The sequence below is a fragment of the Oncorhynchus gorbuscha genome, linkage group LG05 (genome assembly GCF_021184085.1).
Source record: "Oncorhynchus gorbuscha isolate QuinsamMale2020 ecotype Even-year linkage group LG05, OgorEven_v1.0, whole genome shotgun sequence".
In the NCBI taxonomy this organism is placed as follows: Eukaryota; Metazoa; Chordata; class Actinopteri; order Salmoniformes; family Salmonidae; genus Oncorhynchus; species Oncorhynchus gorbuscha.
The window spans coordinates 78709437-78732393 of record NC_060177.1 but is presented as its reverse complement, the minus strand read 5'-3'; the positions used below and the strand labels follow the sequence as shown (position 1 = coordinate 78732393).

General features: G+C 41.1%; 1 protein-coding gene across 2 annotated transcripts; it reads left to right on the top strand.

Moving 5' to 3' along the window:
- The first annotated feature begins 4428 nt into the window (after positions 1-4428).
- smyd1b (SET and MYND domain containing 1b) lies at positions 4429-15010 on the top strand. Of its 2 annotated transcripts, XM_046351262.1 has the most exons (10): positions 4429-4690; positions 5992-6189; positions 6436-6649; positions 6770-6900; positions 7161-7199; positions 8328-8523; positions 13240-13332; positions 13545-13708; positions 13798-13966; positions 14060-15010. In XM_046351262.1, the coding sequence occupies exons 1-10, from the start codon at positions 4569-4571 to the stop codon at positions 14219-14221; spliced, it is 1488 nt and encodes a 495-aa protein (XP_046207218.1). In that variant the 5' UTR covers positions 4429-4568; the 3' UTR covers positions 14222-15010. The 2 variants fall into 2 exon arrangements, with proteins under 2 accessions (XP_046207218.1, XP_046207219.1); XM_046351263.1 differs by lacking the exon at positions 7161-7199 and having other exon boundaries at positions 4430-4690.
- The last annotated feature ends 7947 nt before the right edge of the window (positions 15011-22957 follow it).

The window sequence follows — 22957 nt, the reverse complement described above, 5'->3', positions numbered from 1 at the left end:
ACAGAACCTTGAGGAACACCGAAATGTACAGTTGATTTGTCAGAGGACAAACCATTCACAGAGACAAACTGATATCTTTCCGACAGATAAGACCTAAACCAGGCCAGAACATGTCCGTGTAGACCAATTTGGGTTTCCAATCTCTCCAAAAGAATGTGGTGATCGATGGTATCAAAAGCAGCACTAAGGTCTAGGAGCACGAGGACAGATGCAGAGCCTCGGTCCGATGCCATCAAAATGTCATTTACCACCTTCACAAGTGCCGTCTCAGTGCTATGATGGGGTCTAAAACCAGACTGAAGCATTTCGTATACATTGTTTGTCTTCAGGAAGGCAGTGAGTTGCTGCGCAACAGCCTTCTCTAAAATCTTTGAGAGGAATGGAAGATTCGATATAGGCCGATAGTTTTTTATATTTTCTGGGTCAAGGTTTGGCTTTTTCAAGAGAGGCTTTATTACTGCCACTTTTAGTGAGTTTGGTACACATCCAGTGGATAGAGAGCCGTTTATTATGTTCAACATAGGAGGGCCAAGCACAGGAAGCAGCTCTTTCAGTAGTTTAGTTGGAATAGGGTCCAGTATACAGCTTGAAGGTTTAGAGGCCATGATTATTTTCATCATTGTGTCAAGAGATATAGTACTAAAACACTTGAGCGTCTCTCTTGATCCTAGGTCCTGGCAGAGTTGTGCAGACTCAGGACAACTGAGGTTTGGAGGAATACGCAGGTTTAAAGAGGAGTCCGTAATTTGCTTTCTAATAATCATAATCTTTTCCTCAAAGAAGTTCATGAATTTATCACTGCTAAAGTGCAAGTCATCCTCTCTTGGGGAATGCTGCTTTTTAGTTAGCTTTGCCACAGTATCAATGTGAGAAATTGCCAAGAAACTGAAGATCCCGTACAACTCTGTGTACTACTCCCTTAACAGAAAAGTGCAAACTGTCTCTAACCAGAATAGAAAGAGGAGTTGGAGGCCCCGGCGCACAACTGAGCAAGAGGACAAGTACATTAGAGTGTCTAGTTTGAAAAACAGACACCTCATAAGGCCTCAACTGGCAACTTCATTAAATAGTACCCGCAAAACACCCGTCTCAACGTCAACAGTGAAGAGGCGACTCCGGGATGTAGACCTTCTAGGCAGAGTTGTAAAGAAAAAGCCATATCTCTGTCCAGTGTCTGTGTTCTTTTGCCCAACTTAATATTTTATTTTTATTGGCCAGTCAGAGATATGGCTGAGATATGTATGGGGGAAAAAGTACATAATTTTTTCTAGGAATGTAGTGAAGTGAAAGTAAAATATAAATCGTCAAGTAAAGTAAAGTACAGATACCCAAAAACATGACTTAAGTAGTACTTTAAAGTATTTTTACTTAAGTCCTTTACACCACTGTCCATGGTCAATTTGATTTGACATTCAATATCCCTATTGGGCTTGTTAGGGACTATCAGTAAAGTACACAATATACATGGGACAATAGTAAAACATTTCAATAGCTCCAAATATCAATTACTTAAAAACCTCAAACCAACATTTTAGAAATGAATTTACAAATATTGAAATCATTAAATGGGACAACTGAAAGATCTGCAACATGAAAATATAACTATAAATTATTGACGGTCCCTAACTAGCCCCAAAGATAGGCTATCCAATGTCAAACCAACTTTGCCACAGTGGCACACCAGCCGCTGAAGCTAATTGGCAAAAGAAGTTGGCTTGCTTGCTAGCTAGTCTAGGCGACTTCAAGACACAAGACCTGGTTAGACTGTTTCACGTTATCTATAAGGGTGAATGACTGTAACTTTGTACTGTTTTGGTAGAGTGAATGTACACACACACACACACAATAGATGACCACAACTCTTGTTTGGCTTCAGTCATGGCCACTGCATTTCTTAATGACCAAGCTGAAAAGCAAGGCAAAATCATCAAGTTCAGCCACCCTTTAAAATGTATGAACCCAGAACTTAATACATCAGTTTACCAATTAGGGAAGGATTTAGTTTTGGGTTAACCAAGATTAGCAATGATTCAATTCAAACAAGAACTAACATGTTTGTTATATCTCTCTTTAATTTTAGCAGATACTCTTATCCAGAACAATTAGGGTTAAGTGCCTTGCTCAAGGGCATATTGACAGAGTTTTCACATAGTTGGCTCAGGGATTCCAACCAGCAACATTTCAGTTACTGGCCCAACAGTCTTAAGTGCTAGGCCACATGCCACCTCTTTCACATCCAGTAAGTATAAGAAGTGTTCCACGCTCTCCATAGACACAACAAATCGTAACATAATTTAAAAAACATAAAAGGCGGTACCACAAAAATGTAGGTTAGGTTATGACGTCCTTAGTCTAAATGACAAATGGTATACTTGCTCTTTCAAACACAGAAACAAGGTCCCATTGACAGGGAGATAAAATCCATTGTCTGGCCAAGTACTGGGGCTATTTTAGGAATATTATTGTGTTGTGCTTTGTTTACCATACTGTATTACTATATTCAAACATATTTTTCAAATGTTACCATGCTACTGTGGTATTCCTTTGAGGACGACTGTCACTGATAACAGGTCTATTACCAGTACATGCATGCCTTAGGGCTGACACAGTGTCTTATGAAACCCAACCTAATGTCAAAGACAGGACTGAGACAGACAGAGGTCAAATAAGAAGCATACCCACTGAGTAACGTGGTGTAAGTCTACCCCTACAGAAAAAAAACACATTACTTGACGTGGAAATTCACTTGATTTCACATGAAATTTCACGTGTTTTCTGAACACTTCACATGTTTTCATGTTTAGTTTCATGTTATCACATGTTGCTTTACATGTGGTCACATGTTATCACATTAACTTCACATAAGATCACTTATTTTCACATGAAATGTCATGTGTTTTTGGAACACTTCATGTGGGTTTTCCTTAAGGGTAACGGCAGCTGGAATAGAAGTCTATTCTTTGCATCTAAAACCGTGTGCTTTTCTATAAATGAAATGTCTATTGTTATCAGACTTGAGCTGTTTTCGGCACTGTCATGACTGCTGACTCCTGGCTAAAAGAAGAGAGCATGAACAGTGCACTGATCAGATCCTTCATGGTCCGTCAGCTGATAGAGGCCCTTCAATGTTTTACGTTTCAAAGTGTAAATGGGGTCACAATCAGAACAGAATCAGAATATAACCTCCTTACATATGTTGCTACAAATGATAATATACTGTGTGGCAGATGTCTCATATACAGTAGGTCATGACTCATACAGCGTTATTATGGCAAAATAATGTGACATTCTTTCAAGCTTGAGTCCTCTTAAGAAATGGTACACATATTTTTCAATGTACACATTAGAATGTACATATCATGTACGAAAATAGTCATCATGTTTGCCATTGATGTGAGACTTGTTTTTTGTTTTTTTACTTTTACTGTTCAAAAGCAATGCCCCAAGTCTAAATGCAAAAAGTACACACGCGAAAGGGTAAGAAAAATACATGTATTTCCTGTGCACCTTTGCCTTTGTCTCCGTTTGTGTGAATTATTTGTGATGCCAAGCTCAAGAAATGCGTTTTTAACTAAATAGTGTTTTCTAGACACAACTGCAAACTTCAAGGCGTAGGGAATTCAAGGAATTGGTCTGATGGGGATTTCTGGTGTCATCGGCCTTCCCCCTTGCATGAGGAACAAAACCTCTGCCATGTCATGAGGATACCTGGACCACCTATTGAAATGTGCCTTTTGTTAATCAAGTGATAAATCAGGTGATAAATGAGCTGAGAAGGTGTAGAGTAGTACTAAAGTAAGACTTTTTTTAAAAATAGACTGTCTTCTGCCAAGTTTATGAAGATATCTTATTTAATTTGTTTAAAGTAACACTGTCAATCTCATATTCTTGGACATGGTCGTCCTAAAGATCTTAAACAGGGGTTAATGATATTCGCCTGGCCTTATGATATCATACTTGACACCCCACCTAGTCATATATAGAGATAGAAAGAGACAGAAAGAGATAGAGAGAGAAAGTACCAGAACATGGTGGAGGAAAGGAGATAGTGTGGTGCTGGGTCTGACTAGCTTCCAGCAGCTGTCCAACGTCACCACAATTGACTCCTGACAGACAGGCCCAACTGAGAGACCAAAATACTCCCCAGGACCCAGGAGAGACCAACTCAGGACAATGTGTGTGTGTGTGGGGGGGGGGGTTGGGGTGGGATTCAACAGATCAAAGGAAAATAACAATAAAACCATTATAGTAATGGTAACTTTCTCAAAAATGGTAGATGAACTTTAACGACACTAGAATGTGAATGTAGTGATTTTGGTCCTTCAAGACTAATTTAGTGGCACCCTTCAAACCCACACCAACCCCCTTCTCTATCTGACTTGGTTCAGCTCAAGTGGTGGAAGTCTATTTTAGTAGATTGAGGTGTGGAATGTGCAGTTGTTGAAGAACGTGAAAGATCTACTTTGTAGAGGACACCCATACAGTACTCACTTCCAGTCTCTCTCTCTCTGTCTCCTTAACCTAACGGACTGTTTCTCTGTCTCTCGGACCGGACCACCACACCTGACATGGACAACATTGAGGTGTTTGACTCACCCGGAAAGGGGAGGGGCCTTAGAGCCACTAAGGAGCTGCTTTCCGGAGACGTTCTTTTCTCAGAACCCCCTTTTGCTGCAGTTGTCTTTGACAGGTAAGAAGATGCTGCAGTATGGATGGGGTTTGGCTGGGCACATGAGACATGACTAACTCCTAATGCATGGGCGACCACACATGAGCCCAATATACCGATCCCGTGTTATATGTCTTTATGGCTGCGTTTACACAGGCAGCCCAATTCTGAAACTTTGCCACTTATTGGTATTTTGGCCAATCTGATCAAATCGTTTGCCAATTATTGGGCAAAAGATCAGAATTGGGCTGCAACCATTAACATGTGTTATTCACAGCCACATATAATTCGTTCAAAACATTTACATAGTGTAAAATGGTGATGAGGACAGGTCACACACAGGTCCCATGCATGCTGACACATAGGCTAAAGCCTGCCATCGTTTAGTTGAAGATACAGCACTTTACCATGTTACTGTACTGTATTGTTCTATACTGTACTATGCTGTAGTTCTCTCTGTCATCTGCACATGATTGGACATGACAGTTAGATGACAGCCGTATGAACTGGTCTGTTGTCACACCACATGTTCTCAGGGCAATGGGACAGGCCTGGACAGGTTAGGTCTCAAGAAGCAAAATACATTACTATTGTGGTGGAGCATTTTTTGTTTATCTGGAGAGACACAACAAACTTCACCAGATATTATAGGTACAAATCAGTTTGTGAACAACAAGATCAGAGTGCTATGACCTCAGCAGGGGACAGATACATGGGGTCAAAGGTCATCACATGAAGTCATGTGGGGATGTACTTTCCCATCCTTCTTCCCCTGCTGTGGATCATGGAACTAGCCTCAATCTCATGTAAGTAAGTAAGCATTGGACAAGTAAACTTTGCTGGAACCAGAAGGCCCAAATCTCCTGTTTCTGTAGTGTGCACAACAGAAGAGGCTAGTGGGAGGAGCAATAGGAGGACGGGCTCATTGTAATGCCTGAAATGGAATTAATGGAACGGAGTCAAACATGGTTTCCATATGTTTGATGTGCTTGATATCGTTCCATTTATTCCATTCCAACCATTACAATGAGTGTTTCCTAATATAGCTCCTCTCAACAGCCTTCTCTGTTGTACAAGTACACCCCCTGTATAGGACCACAAGGCCACTGAGTTGGTTAAACCTTGTGTGGTCTGCAGTAGGCCTATAGAAACTCTCTAACTCTATATATCCCTCTCTTCCATTCACATCCTTCATACTCCCCTCACTCTCTCGTCTGTCTCTCTCTCTCTTCTCTCTCTGTCTCTCTCTCTCTGTCTCTCTCTCTCTGTCTCTGTCTCTCTCTCTGTCTCTGTTTCTGTCTCTCTCTCCTCTCTCTTACTAGTCTTGCAGACAAGATCTGCCACAGCTGTTTCCGCAGGCAGGACAAGCTGCAGCGCTGTGGCCAGTGTAAGTTCGCCCAGTACTGTGACAAGACATGCCAGAGCGCTGGCTGGAAGGAACACAAGCTGGAGTGTGGAGCCATCAAGGCTTTTGGGGCCATCGGGGACAACTTCGGCAAGGCACCCAATGAGAACATCCGGTGAGGAGGGATTGTGTGTGTGGGTGGCACTTGTGGTTCGTGGGTGAGGTGAGGTGAGGTGAGGTGAGGGGGAATAGAGGAGGATGAGCCAAAGACTTAGGGGGGTGCATGGGGAGCGAGAGATGGGGGATGCAGGGGGATAGAAAGTGTGCAATGTTGAATAGTTTACTGTCAATTGAGTCATTATCATGTAAGGGATGAGCATTAAGATTTGACCTAACAACTCATGTTCCGTGTCCCTGTCAGTTTGGCCGCCCGCATCATGTGGCGCCTCGATAAAGAGGGCGGTGTCATGTCAGACATGCAGATGACCTCATTGGACGATCTGGAGAACCACATCAGTGACATGCCAGAGGATGATCTGAAGGAGCTGAAGGTGGACATCCACAACTTCTTGGACTACTGGCCACGCAACAGCAAGCAACACCGTGTAGACGACATCTCGCACATCTTTGGAGTGGTAGGTTCTTCCCTCTTCTCTTTCTTCTCTCCATTTCTACCTGTTTCTCTTCCTGTTTCTTCTTATTCTATCACTTTCCTTGTTTCATCTGTCCATCTGTTCCTCTCCATCCCTCTGTAGATCAACTGTAATGGTTTCACAGTGAGTGACCAGAGAGGTCTAAATGCTGTGGGAGTGGGTCTGTTCCCTAACCTGTGTCTGGTCAACCATGACTGCTGGCCTAACTGCACTGTCATCCTCAACCATGGCAAGTATGTACTGTAATTCAATAACAATAGGGACACCATGAGCATTGAGGTTGACTGAGTTGTAAGCTGTGTGTGTGTGTGTGTGTGTGTGTGTGTGTGTGTGTGTGTGTGTGTGTGTGTGTGTGTGTGTGTGTGTGTGTGTGTGTGTGTGTGTGTGTGTGTGTGTGTGTGTGTGTGTGTGTGTGTGTGTGTGTGTGTGTGTGTGTGTGTGTGTGTTTGTGTGTGTTTGTTTGGTGTAAACTGCTTCTTGCTTTGTCTTTCAGTCAGTCGGCTGTGAATACTGTGTATCACTCTCAGATGAGGTGGGTCTTTCTGGTACAATAGTATAACCCCAACAACTTCCTAAATATCATTAATTAAAATCTCACCATCATAAATCCTCATCTCCAACATCATCAATAAAAACCTCACACCCATCCCCCCTATGATGCATCACTATGAGACATAAACTTGAAACAGGGTTCTTCATAGGAAGGGCTCAGTAAGACCTGACTTCCAGTTTAAAGTTGAGTTGCTTCACCATATCAAATATGGTTGCTTTGTGTAAAGGACATCACACTGCTCACTTCTGATTCGACCCATACTGAGGCTTGAACCCAGGACCTCTATCTCGTAAAAACACACCTTCCACAAGTGTCTTACCAAGTCGTGATGCCAAATAGCTAGCAATTTGGCAGCACAAGTGGAGACACTTCAGGTGGAGGATTTTCACAGATCCCCAACTGCTACATTCACCCCCTAAGCTCACTCCGCAGAGACCCCAGCATTGATCTTAGAGCAATTGCAGATTTGGGGTCAGGGCACCATTGTAAATGAGGAGTGAGTTTCACAAATCCTCATCTGCTACACTCGCTAACTTACTAATTCTGTTACAACTCCACCTACCTCTCCCAGAGCCATATCTTTAGAAATATCTGGCTCTGCCCTCCCCCTTTCCACCACTCCAGTCCTGCAAGTCACTAGCACCACCTGTTTGCAAGCCAAGCTCAGCAAACAGAAGGAATGTCCACCTGTCATCATGTCTTCCTTCACCATTTGTGCTGTTGGCTCTTCTCTGAACATTGTGTTTGGGTTTCCCTCTGTCTGTCTATCTCTGCCTCCGTCACCCTCTGTCTGCCCCTGTCTCTCCGTCTCCCTTTCTCTCTGTCTATCTCCATGTCTGTCTTGTACAGAGTGCCGTGTGAGTGATAGTAGACAGTAGCAAATTCTATGCTGGTGTTTGGAAATATTGATGAAAAGATCCATGTAAAAATTTAACCAAATGTTGCCTAAGACCCCTCAGGTGATCTGTGCATTGTCACATGTCAGTGATCTACAACTGTAGCTATGGGTTCATCTCACAATTCCATTTTAGACTATTGAGATGCACCCTGCCCTTTGCCTCCGGAGCACCCCACATGACCCCCTCACTGCTCCTCTCCTCACCCCAGGATTGAGCTGCGTGCCCTGGGCAAGATCGAGCCGGGTGAGGAGGTGACAGTGTCCTACGTGGATTTCCTGAACGTGACTGAGGACAGACAGAGACAGCTGAAAATGCATTACTTCTTTGACTGCACCTGTGAACACTGTAAAGGTCACATCAAAGACGACCTCAAGATGGGAGGCAAGGAGGTGGACGGGGTCAAGGTAGGGGCATGTGAATGTGAAATCCACCCACTCATTTAAATTTGACCAACAAATATCCCACTGGGTTCAGATCATGACTTATTATGATAGGATCAAATGATGGGTCTTAGGACTGATTATTGTTTAAAGTGAAAAGAACTGAACCTTGTGTTGCTTTCGATTTATGAACATCATATCCTGTACTAGGCCTTGTGGGAATGTGTTGACTTGCTGTAGGCTAAATCACTGCTAGCTGTAACATAAAATCATACCACTTTAAAGTTGCTAATAGGCCATGAGTCCACTCACATTCTTCCCTACATCTAGATGAGTCACTGCTTCAGAGGTCAGACTCAGGACAAAAGCCAGCCAAGACAGCTACCCTCCACGACTACGCTCATAAAAGCAATACCCTAACATTAGAGTACTGGGACTATAGAATTAAAACTCTGTTCCTAGGGCTTTTGTCAGTCAGTATGTACAGAGATGGCATCATTATGAAAACAGAGAACATTATTGAGCATCTGCAATGGTGACATTGCAGACATAAATCAGTGTGTAATTTTGACAAGACCAGACTGACATGTGAGACATGTCTAGTGACACGTTATATACTACCCCTACATGTATTCCAGCATACATACACTACCAGTCAAAAGTTTTAGAACATCTACTCATTCAAGGGCTTTTCTTTATTTTTTACTGTTTTCTACATTGTAGGATAGTAGTGAAGACATCAAAACTATGGAATAACACATGGAATTATGTAGTAACCTAAAAAGTGTTAAACCATTCAAAAAATATTTCATATTTGAGATTCCTGAAAGTAGCCACCCTTTGCCTTGATGACAGCTTTGCACACTCTTGGCATTCTCTCAATCAGCTTCATGAGGAACGCTTTTCCATGTGCTCAGCAACTGTTGGCTGCTTTTCCTTCACTCTGTGGTCCATTTGTGTGTGTATATATATATATAGTACAAGTCAGAAGCTTGGAAACACCTACTCATTCAAGATTTTTTCTTCATTTGACTATTTTCAACATTGCAGAGTAATAGCAACGACATCAACACTATCTATGAAATAACACATATGGAATTATGTAGCAACCAAAAAAGTGTTAAACAAATCAAAATATATTTTATATTTGAGATTCTTGAAAGTAGCCACCCTTTGCCTAGATGACAGCTTTAAACACTTATTGCATTCTCTCAACCAGCTTCATGAGGAATGCTTTTCCATGTGCTGAGCACGTGTGGCTGCTTTTCCTTCACTCTGCAGTCCAGCTCCTCCCAAGCCATCTCAATTGGGTTGAGGTCAGGTGATTGTGGAGGCAAGGTTATCTGTTGCAGCAATCCATCGCTCTCCTTCTTGGTCAAATAGCCCTTACACAGCCTGGAGGTGTGTTGAGTCATTGTTCTGTTGAAAAACAAACAATAGTCCCACTAACTGCAAACCAGATGGGATGGCACATCGCTGCAGAATGCTGTAGTAGCCATGCTGGTTAAGTGTGCCTTGAATTCTAAATAAATCCCTCACAGAGTCACCAGCAAAAAAAAAATGTATTCATTTATTTCACCTTTATTTAACCAGGTAGGCTAGTTGAGATCAAGTTCTAATTTGCAACTGCGACCTGGCCAAGATAAAGCATAGCAATTCGACACAATTGGTCCTTCTGTAGCTCAATTGGTAGAGCATGGCGCTTGTAACGCCAGGGTAGTGGGTTCGATTCCCGCGACCACCCATACGTAGAATGTATGCACACATGACTGTAAGTCGCTTTGGATAAAAGCGTCTGCTAAATGGCATATATTATATATATTACATACAACAACACAGAGTTACACATGGAATAAACAAAATATACCGTCAATAACAGTAGAACAAAAGAAAACAAAAAGTATATGTACAGTGAGTGCAAATGAGGTAAGATAAGGGAGTTAAGGCAAGAAATAGGCCACGGTGGTGAAGTAATTACAACATAGCAATTAAACACTGGAATGGTAGATGTGCAGAAGATGAATGTGCAAGTAGAGATACTGGGGTGCAAAGGAGCAAGATAAATAAATACTGTATGGGGATGAGGTAGGTTGATAGATGGGCTGTTTACAGATGGGCTATGTACAGGTGCAGTGATCTGTGAGTTGCTCTGACAGCTGGTGCTTAAAGCTAGTGAGGAGATATGAGTCTCCAGCTTCAGAGATTTTTGCAGTTTGATCCAGTCATCGGCAGCAGAGAACTGGAAGGAAAGACGACCAAAGGAGGAATTGGCTTTGAGGGTGACCAGTGAGATATACCTGCTGGAGCGCGTGCTATGAGTGGGTGCTGCTATGATGACCAGTGAGCTGAGATAAGGCGGGGCTTTACCTAGCAGAGACTTGTAGATAACCTACAGCCAGTGGGTTTAGTGATGAGTATGAAGTGAGGGCCAACCAACGAGAGCGTACAGGTTGCAATGATGGGTAGTGTATGGGAATTTGGTGACAAAACGGATGGCACTGTGGTAGACTGCATCCAATTTGTTGAGTAGAGTATTTCAACATTGCACCCCCACACATCACACCTCCTCCTCCATGCTTCACAGTGGGAACCACACATGCAGAGATCATTTGTTCACCTACTCTGCATTTCACAAAGACAAGGCGGTTGCAATCAAAAATCTAAAATTTGGACTCATGACACCAAAGGACAGATTTCCACAGGTCTAGTATCTGTTGCCCGTGTCTCTTGGCCTTAGCAAGTCTCTTCTTATTATTGGTGTCCTTTAGTATGGGTTTCTTTGCAGCAATCAGACCATGAAGGCTTGATTCACGTAGTCTTCTCTGAACAGTTGATCTTGAGATGTGTCTGTTACTTGAATTTTATTTGGGCTCCAATCTGAGGTGCAGTTAACTCTAATGAACTTATCCTCTGCAGCAGAGGTAACTCTGGGTCTTCCTTTCCTGTGGTGGTCATGAGAGCCAGTTTCATCATATTGCTTGACGGTTTTTGCTACCGCACTTGAAGAAACTTTCATAGTTCTTGAAATTTGACGGATTGACTGACCTTCATGTCTTAAAGTAACGATCGACTATTGTTTCTCTTTGCTTATTTGAGCTGTTATTTCCATAATATGGACTTGGTCTTTTACCAAATAAGGCTATCTACCCCTACCTTGTTACAACACAAATTAATGGCTCAAACTCTTAAGAATCGGTCCCTTTTTTTTGTTGTCTAAATTGTTGCCTAAAATGACATACCCAAATCTAACTGCCTGTAGCTCAGGCCCTGAAGCAAGGATATGCATTTTCTTGGTACCATTTGAAAGGGAACATTTTGAAGTCTGTGTAAATGTGAAAGGAATGTAAGATAATATAACACAATAGATCTGGTAAAAGATAATACAAAGAAAAAAACGTTTTATTGTATTTTCTTTCTACCATCATCTTTGAAATTCAAGAGAAAGGCCATAATGTATTATTCCAGCCCAGGTGCAATTTAGATTTTAGATTGATCCAATAAACCATTTCATTTTTGTTCAAAATGTTGTATCTAGACCGCCCAAATGTGCCTAACACTTTTCATGTTCAAAACTGTGCACTCTCCTAAAACAACAGCTTGGTATTATTTCACTGTAATAGCTACTGTAATTTTGACAGTGCAGTTAGATTAACAATAATTTGAGCTTTCTGCCAATATCAGATATGTCTATGTCCTGGGAAATGTTCTTACAACCTCATGCTAATCGCATTAGCCTATGTTAGCTCAACTGTCCCACCAGGGGCCCACTGATCCTGGAGAAGTTTTAAGGAGGAAAGAAATTCCACAAATTAACTTTTAACAAGGCACACCTGTTAATTGAAATGCATTCCTGGTGACTACCTCATGAGGCTGGTTGAGAGAATGCCAAGAGAGTGCAATGCTGTGATCAAGGCAAAGGGTGGCTACTTTCAAGAATGTCAAATTTTAAATATGTTTTGATTTGTTTAATATTTTTTTGGTTACTACATTATTCCATATGTGTTATTTCATAGTTTTGATGTCTTCTCTATTATTCTACAATGTAGAAAACAGGAAAAATAAAGAAAAACCCATGAATGAGCAGGTGTGTCCAACCTTTTGACTGGTACTGTATATCTTTACTCCGTAGTCATTGGACATTCTTAATTCCATTATTTTACTTTTTAAATTTGTGTGGATTGTTGTGTATGTCTAGATATTACTGCACTGTTGGAGCTAAAAACACAAGCATTTCACTACATCCACAATATAATCTAGTACATATGTGTATTAGGCCAATAAAATGTGATTTGAGCAAGCTCCAGGAAAACTGCACTGTGGCTGACTGTGCTCCTTCCAATGTGTGTGTGTTTTAGTTTTTCTTTATTTAATCAGGCAAGTCAGTTAATAACAACTTATTTTCAAATACAACAGTGGGTTAACTGCCTGTTCAGGGGCAGAACAATATATTTTTACCTTGTCATCTCAGGGGTTTGAACTTGCAACCTTCCGGTAACAAGTCCAATGTTCTAACCACTAGGCTAACCTGCCACCCCATAGTGTGTGTTGTCTGGGGGAGGTGGGAGCAGAGCAGAAGAATGATATTTTTCTCTAAACCAGGGCTCCTCTCCTCTCCTGACCTCTACTGTCCTATTCTCTCATCTCCTGTCCTTTTCTCTCCTCTTCCCTCCTCTCCTGTCCTTTTCTCTCCTGACCTCACCTGTCCTCTCCTGTCTTCTCCTGTCCTCTCCTGTCCTGTAGGTACCTGAGGAGCAGGTGAAGGAGGTAACAGAGTACAGTCTGCAGATGCTGCAGAAGATGGATAAGGCTCGCTTGGAGGGGAATTACCATGAGGTACAACACACACACACACACACACACACACACACACACACACACACACACACACACACACACACACACACACACACACACACACACACACACACACACACACACACACACACACACACACACACACACACACACACACACACACACACACACACACACACTGGATTCCAAGCCTAAATCAAACCTCCCGCTCTCCTCCTCTCTCCTCCCAGGTTATTAAGATATGCAGGGAGTGTATGGAGAAACAGGAGCCAGTGTTGGCTGATACACACATCTACCAGCTAAGGATGTGGAGCACAGCCAGCGAGGTGTCAGCCTACCTGCAGTTTATTGACGAGGCCGCTGACTATGCACGCAAAATGGTGGACGGATACAAGTAAGTACAATTGACCATAAGAAACCTCTTAACAGAGTTTAGAAAAAAAACGGTGTAATTAAATGTATCACTGTATCACATTTTGACAGCAAGCTATACCATCCATGCAACGCCCACCTGGGGATGGCAACCATGAGGGCAGGAGTGACCCACTGGCAGGCAGGGAAGATAGAGGTGGGACACGGCATGATCTGTAAAGCCTATGCCATCCTGCAGAGAACACACGGACCCACACATCCTATCACCAAAGACCTTGAGGTAAGACATGCACACACACACATGCACACACACAGGGAACGATCTCCAAGATTAAAGTCACCTTGACGACCTGATCCCTCCCCCTCTCCCTAGGCTATGCGTATGCAGACAGAAATGGAGCTGAGGATGTTTAGAGAGAATGAGTATATTTACAAAAGTATGCGGGAGGCTGCCCTGAAGAACCAGCCAATGAACATGATGAACGAACCTATGGCGGAGAGCGTCAAGAATCTCTTCCGCCGGCAGAAGAAGTGATCTTACACACATACACACAGACACACACAATAGCATAGCAGTGTACACAGTACACACCTTGATATCAGTTTACATACAGATTGTCAGAGGAATCAACCCCTCTCAGTTCCAACATCCTTGGCTCCTCACCAACCATACTGTAGATGGGAGACCCCTCACCCTCATATCCCCTCTCTTTATCCCCTTGTCAGCTACACTGGTGTGAAAGAACTAGTAAAAGCAAATTCCCCAAACACATCCACCATTGCTTTAACCCAGCTTGCAATTTCAAAATCACTAGAAATGGAGGAAGCCACTTTTAAACTATTATGGGCCCTTTAATGGAAGGATTCGGGCCCATCTGGTAACCCTTATATTGTAACAGACTAGATGGACGGCCCTACCAAAGCTTTAAAGCTAGAATCCTTAGTTGGTGTATCTATTTTAGGACTTATAAATTAATTATATATACCTATTGATTCTTGAAGAATATAACTTATAAATATAGAAGCTTGTTTTACTCCAATGTTTGTAAACAATGGAAATGTAAACAAACACTGTATAGCTTTAAAACATGGGTAAAACTCTAATTATTATATTGTGAATGGTCAGTCCTTGCATCCATAGCTCTGTATATCAAATTGAGAGTGGTTACATTTCTCCAGGCCCATCTATCGGCCTCATACCAAAACAGAGGAGGGGTGACCGCTTTGTTATTGGTTCAATTAAGAATTCTAGCTTTATTTTCTACACTGCTTAACTTTATATTTAAAAAAGTAACGTCACATTAAAATTGTTGAGAAAAATCTATTGTTGGCTTGTGTGCTGATTTCCTAATGCATTGAATCCCACTGATCCACTGATCCATATTCTTCCAAATTCCAAAATTGGTGTCTCATTATTGCTGAATTTCTCAATTTTCCCTGAAGTTCTGCCTAAGTATATAAAATGCTATGACAATGCATTGCAGTGAGACCAGACGATTCCATGCCTTTTAAATTATATTAATCCACAGTGCACATTTGTTTGCTGCTGTGCCAGCTGCAGTCATGATCGGAAAAGAGAAAGAGCTTCATCTAGTGGATACATTTAATCATTACACTCAATATATCCATGCCAGTGCAGTAGGCCTACAGGGCTTATAAGGCTGTAATAAGAGCACGGGTGGTGGCGAAGGGTTGAATTGCATTCATGTCACATCAGTCATAAACAGTTCATTCATTCACAATGTATTGATAAATTAACTCTAAAATAGTGTTATTAAATGAACCCCCCCATACATATGCCCCTGGACTCATGTGAGGAGGGACTGTGAGCCCAGTCACTGTGGAAAGCAGAGGAGATTCTCTGCCAAAGAACATCAGTCCTCCCACAGTGCACACATACACAAGCAGAGGGAAGAGGAAACTTCTGTACTTTCTGAAAGGCCTACACCAGGTGGTAAGGGTAGACAACATCACCTCTGCCACACTGACTCTCAACACAGGGCCCCACAAGGATGTGTGTTTAATCCCCTCTTGTACCCCTTGATCGCCACTGTTGGGGGTAGCCTTACAAAGTAACACGTTAGATTACTCAGATTACTTTTTTGTGATTAAGAGGAACCTAACACATTCATTTTTTTCACTTTAAGTAATCAGTTATTTAGTTACTTTTTCAAGTAAGCAAGTATTTGGAACAATTAAAAATTCCCTCCCTCTATGTTTGTTGAGGGTCTCTTTCTGTTTCCCAGAGGAACTGACTCTTGGACAACTCCCTAATGTATTGCTACTTTGGAGGAAAGCAGTGAAATAAATAACCAAGGTGTGATTGAAGGGGTGCAGTTTTATTTAGACTCTGAGTCATGAATGTTGTAATGTGTTGAATGTTCTAATGAATGTTGTAATACGTTTTCTTTTGAAAAGCCTCCTGTACAGCTGCCAAAACTCATTTAACAGGTGTGCCGCAGGTATGTGAGGGGTTGTAATGTCGCTTTTCATAGCCGGGCATTTCAGCAAATAAATGCCTGTTTCAAATAAATGCCGGGTCTAAATGAATTGTTTTAGAGTGAACTTCAGTGACTTCCGTAAAGATTGTGCAAAATAAGATAGAGGTGAGCAATATCATTGACATGGATGAGACGGCAGTGTGGTCTTACTTGTTCGGCTCAACTGGATACATTCTCTCACTCACCCAACTACTGAGATGGTGCTGTCACAGCCATGGATTGTAACCATCTGATTCCAATGGTTGCAAGTTAGAATGCAGCGATAGAATGTTGTTTTTTAGATTTTTGTTTTAAGCCTATCCCAAACCTTAACTCTTACCTTAACCATTCAGAGTTAATGCCTATCCTTAAGATTTCAGAGTTAATGCCTAAACTTAAAATGAAACACTTCTAAACACATTCTGCAGTTTCCAAATCACCTACACTTGCCGAACAACTCATTAAAATGACCCCCCTGAGCTCTATTTCAAAATATTACTTTTGGGCAGAATTACTGTGATTCCATGCACTCCCCACTGGCACCTGCAACACTCAAAGCACAGTAATATATTTAAACTCAAAGTATGCCATTCTGTTCTTTTGAAATTAATTTTCAGAGTTTCATAATGTCCTTTAATACCTGCCCTTAATGATTTAATAATGAGTTATATTTGTGATGTTGTTTATTTAATGGATTATAGTACACTTGAATTGTGGTGTTTTCCATATAGCCTACAGTTAGCCTATATAAACCAAATAAAATACTATTTTGTTCTTTAGATAGCCTACATTTTCATTCATATTCTAATGTTGCCTTAGACCTTCATAAACACAACCAAATGATTATTGTTGCGATAGACATAGGTCTATATGAAATGTCTTTACCTGTACATAGCCCATCTATAAATAGCCCAAACAACAACCGCTTCCCCTACTGTATTTATTTATTTATTTTGCTCCTTTGCACCCTAGTATTTCTACTTTGCACACTCAACTACTGTCAGAACTACCATTCCAGTGTTGTAATTGCTACATTGTATTTACTTCGCCACCATGGCCTATTTATTGCCTTTACCTCCCTTATCTCACCTCATTTGCTCACATTGTATATACACTTCATTTTCAACTCTATTATTGACTGTATGTTTGTTTTACTCCATGTGTAACTCTGTGTTGTTATATGTGTCGAACTGCTTTGCATTATCTTGGCCAGGGTCGCAGTTGTAAATGACAACTTGTTCTCAACTTGCCTACCTGGTTAAGTAAAGGTGAAATAAAAAATGTCAAATGTTTAAAAATTATTAGACTTAGAATGCTGACATCAAGAAACTGTATCAAGGGCTTAGGTAGCCTATGGGGGTATCAAGATCTGGCTTTTCGAGTGTTAAGGAAATACCTTAAGAATGACCAAGTCATTTTTTGGGGGTTACTTTCGACAGCAAATAATGTTATACCATAAAGAGTTACTTTTAAAGGAAGTAACGTTGTAATATAACAAGTTACTTTTAACGTCTCAGCACTCTGTGTGTAACATCTGCTTCCAACTCCCACTCTCCAACACGTAGATCCCCTAAATGCAGCTCACTTACCAGTCCACTTTCCAACTCACATTCTCAAACACATAGATCCCCTGAACTAGATTCCAATCACCTGAATTCTGATCATCTGTTCACACACCTGTATGTCATTATCACACACTTTTTCATTCAGTTCTTTGCACCCCATCATTGTGAGGTATTGTTTGTTTTGTGACACACTCCCAGTCGGAGCGCGGGGTTGCCTGTGAGTTTCTCCTCCTGTGTATGATAGTTTTGGCCTGCCTCACTAACAACACCTTTTGCCTATTCCCTCCTTGTACGTACTTTAGCCTGCTATCAACCTATTGCCTGATCTCCCAGATGACCTTACTAGCCTTTTAATTAACCTGCCTGTTCTGTTGCCTTTTTGGACCCTCTGTATATGACCTTCTGCTTGCCCCTGGACCCAGGTTCCTGCCTCCTCCTGTGGTCCTGTACAAATAAACACCTGCTGCTCCCTGCACTTGAAACCAGCTCTCTCCCATTGTGTTCACTAAACTGCGTGGCCAGCAGGACTCCAACACCATCATTCATTTTAATGATGACATGACGTGGTGATGATGGTGATGACTTGTCCTACAGGGAGGAGGTCACAAACCTGGGTTTTTTTCTGATTATTTTTCTTGTGTTTTTCTTCATATCTGAAGTATTACCTTTAATTGTGCATTGTTAGTAAAGAGCTCACAAGTTAAGCATTTCACTGTAATGTTTTACACCTGCTGTATCATGTATATGGGACAATAAAACATGAACCTTTGAACTGCTGTTAGATGTGGGTATACTGCAAGGATATTATGTAAACTAAAGCTGGAACTAATCATGGAAAAATTAAGTAAAATGAAATAAAATAATGAACAAACTCTTGAAAAACAAACTATACTGAAATAATTATATTTGACTCAATGCTCCTGATAAATGCAGTGAGGAGAAGATGTTAAAAAAATGCCTAGTTTCTGCATCACTATCACTAGCTATCACAGAAAATTGGCTAGGTAGCTAACTTCATTCTTACATATACTAGGTGTACTACAAAAGTTTAAAAGCACTGTATTAGGTGTAAATACAGGCAAGAGAGTTTCCTTCCATCATAGTTTTTTGTGCCAGTCTCTGTGCTATTGCTTGCCACATTTTGTATGGAGGTAGTTTTGTGCCAGTCTCTGTGCTATTGCTTGCCACATTTTGTATGGAGGTAGTTTTGTGCCAGTCTCTGTGCTATTGCTTGCCACATTTTGTATGGAGGTAGTTTTGTGCCAGTCTCTGTGCTATTGCTTGCCACATTTTGTATGGAGTTAGTTTTGTGCCAGTCTCTGTGCTATTGCTTGCCACATTTTGTATGGAGTTAGTTTTGTGCCAGTCTCTGTGCTATTGCTTGCCACATTTTGTATGGAGTTAGTTTTGTGCCAGTCTCTGTGCTATTGCTTGCCACATTTTGTATGGAGTTAGTTTTGTGCCAGTCTCTGTGCTATTGCTTGCCACATTTTGTATGGAGGTAGTTTTGTGCCAGTCTCTGTGCTATTGCTTGCCACATTTTGTATGGAGTTAGTTTTGTGCCAGTCTCTATGCTATTGCTTGCCACATTTTGTATGGAGGTAGTTTTGTGCCAGTCTCTGTGCTATTTTGTACATTTTGTATGGAGTTAGTTTTGTGCCAGTCTCTGTGCTATTGCTTGCCACATTTTGTATGGAGGTAGTTTTGTGCTAGTCTCTGTGCTATTGCTTGCCACATTTTGTATGGAGGTAGTTTTGTGCCAGTCTCTGTGCTATTGCTTGCCACATTTTGTATGGAGGTAGTTTTGTGCCAGTCTCTGTGCTATTGCTTGCCACATTTTGTATGGAGTTAGTTTTGTGCCAGTCTCTGTGCTATTGCTTGCCACATTTTGTATGGAGGTAGTTTTGTGCCAGTCTCTGTGCTATTGCTTGCCACATTTTGTATGGAGTTAGTTTTGTGCCAGTCTCTGTGCTATTGCTTGCCACATTTTGTATGGAGTCTTTTGTGCCAGTCTCTGTGCTATTGCTTGCCACATTTTGTATGGAGTTAGTTTTGTGCCAGTCTCTGTGCTATTGCTTGCCACATTTTGTATGGAGGTAGTTTTGTGCCAGTCTCTGTGCTATTGCTTGCCACATTTTGTATGGAGTTAGTTTTGTGCCAGTTTGTGCTAGTCTCTCTGTGCTATTGCCACATTTTGTATGGAGGTAGTTTTGTGCCAGTCTCTGTGCTATTTTGTATGGAGTTAGTTTTGTGCCAGTCTCTGTGCTATTGCTTGCCACATTTTGTATGGAGGTAGTTTTGTGCTAGTCTCTGTGCTATTGCTTGCCACATTTTGTATGGAGGTAGTTTTGTGCCAGTCTCTGTGCTATTGCTTGCCACATTTTGTATGGAGGTAGTTTTGTGCCAGTCTCTGTGCTATTGCTTGCCACATTTTGTATGGAGTTAGTTTTGTGCCAGTCTCTGTGCTATTGCTTGCCACATTTTGTATGGAGGTAGTTTTGTGCCAGTCTCTGTGCTATTGCTTGCCACATTTTGTATGGAGTTAGTTTTGTGCCAGTCTCTGTGCTATTGCTTGCCACATTTTGTATGGAGGTAGTTTTGTGCCAGTCTCTGTGCTATTGCTTGCCACATTTTGTATGGAGTTAGTTTTGTGCCAGTCTCTGTGCTATTGCTTGCCACATTTTGTATGGAGGTAGTTTTGTGCCAGTCTCTGTGCTATTGCTTGCCACATTTTGTATGGAGTTAGTTTTGTGCCAGTCTCTGTGCTATTGCTTGCCACATTTTGTATGGAGGTAGTTTTGTGCCAGTCTCTGTGCTATTGCTTGCCACATTTTGTATGGAGTTAGTTTTGTGCCAGTCTCTGTGCTATTGCTTGCCACATTTTGTATGGAGGTAGTTTTGTGCCAGTCTCTGTGCTATTGCTTGCCACATTTTGTATGGAGTTAGTTTTGTGCCAGTCTCTGTGCTATTGCTTGCCACATTTTGTATGGAGGTAGTTTTGTGCCAACAAAAACAAGGGGTTAAATGTGTCCAAAAAAAACACAATTTCCTGAGCTTTTATATATGTCCTAGATACAGGACAGACACCTCAACCTTATGATGTATTATTTGACTGCCTATTTTGCCATTTATGAATGTGTTATTCCTTGTGTTTATACTGGCAATAGTAATAAAGGCCAAGTTCAATATATCAAATCTTGGGATTGAGACTTTTAGAGGTTGATTATGGTTAAAAATATGCAATGGGACTGCAATGGCACTTATAAATGTAGATCCTTCAAACTCCCACAAACAGGGAAATCGATCCCAATCAAAGCTGTTATTACGTGCTCCACTAAGCCAGTTATTTATCTTATAACTTGTCCTTGTGGTAAAAATGATGTGGGTAAAACAAAGTGCGAATAAAAGTACGTATCTCAGAGCATCGTAGCACCATTAGGTATAAAAACTTGACCTACCCAGTTGTGGTCCACTTTTTGGAGGCAGGCCACTCGATTTTGTCTCTGCGATATATTAGCATGGAACATGTCACCATCCCTAGGAGAGGGGGTGACCTTGATAATTTATTGTTAAAACGAGAGGCTGCCTGGATCTTTAACTTAGAGACCCTTGCTCCCTTCGGTCTCAAAGTAGACTTTGATCTGAAGCCGTTCTTGTGATTATTGTGACTTTGTCATTGTAGTTGTTTGTAAACTTGTGTAGTCGAAAATGAATCTATGATCGTATGCTATCCATTTGTTGTTTGTATGCTGTGCTTTGTATGCCATTTCAATATTTGAGAATTAAACAATGATATTAGACCACTCTTGGCCATGATTACAGACACCTGTGTCTTTTGACACTATATAAACGAGTCATCCCGCAGTGTTTGTGATTATACCCTGATGAAGACAGCTTGGCTGTCGAAACGTTGGTAATTACATTTTTGCATTTGAGCTCCTAGAGTGTGCGGCTCTCTTTCATTTTCAAGTTTTCTGCTCCGCTAGCCAGCACCTCACCTAAATAGCTGTGCGTTTATTTTTCTTCTAGATCATTTAAAAATAATACACTTAATGTTAGCTGTTAAACCACAGATTTCCACTAAATATTTTACTAGGGAAGTCAGTTAAGAACAAATTCTTATTTTCAATGATGGCCTAGGAACAGTGGGTTAACTGCCTTGTTCAGGGGCAAATCAACTGATTTTTTTTTTTGATCTTCCTACGTTTTGGTTACTAGTCCAATGCTCTAACCATTAGGCTACACTGCCTCTATTGTATCTGCATATCATTCTGAAAGTAGAATTTTGGCGGTTTCCAAAACCACATTGCATTTGAGTGAGTCAGAACAGATATGGTCAATTGTTGAAATGAGAACCTTATGGCTGTATGGCCTTGGCTTCTCAAGAGCTCAGGTTAGGTTTAAATTATAAAGAAAACCTCAATGTGACTTGGATTTAAAAGGAATAGCGTCGAGACCAGTGCATAAAATATGGTGGAACTCTCTCAGCCATGTTTCACCAATCCAATGCTTTTACTTTAGTAGTACAAGAATGATCAAGTTCGATACCTAGACATGTTTTTCTACGTTAGCTTGTAATAGCTAGTGATAAGGATGCACAAGCTAGACCTTTTTTGAAACATCACCATCTCCTGGCCGCAATTACCTGCCAGATTTAAGTAGCTTGAAAAGCCCCCCCAAAAGAAATAAAAAAATGTATTTTAGTTAGTTTTGGAGGCAAAGATAATTGTTTCAATATTGTTTTTCAAATGGGTTTGTCAATTATTTTAATACAGTTTACTAAATAGTTTTTTGGTGATTATTTTTGCTTACTATATTAACCTTGGTAGTAGTAATGCAAAAACGTTTTATCTGGATTTGTATTTAAAACCTATGGTCACTGTCCCAGTTACAACCTATTTCAGTTCCTGTTTATGGTTCTAAATGACCTACAGGATATCCGCTCAACGGTTTGTGTGGTATTATTATTATTATATAAGGACAGCTGTGATAGTGAAGGAGAGTAAAGTCCATATAACAGATTTTTCATGGTCCATTGTAGTGACTTACCAAACATTGTGCTGGCCTAAATACTGAGCCTAATGTTACAGTAAATTTGAGAACTACATGATGAAGAGCACTTAGCCACTCATTTCATGTTTCAGATGTAGATGTTAAACAACGGGTAATTGTTTAGCTGATAGAGAAAAATGCCTAAACCATGCACACTCTCACGCTTTATTAAAA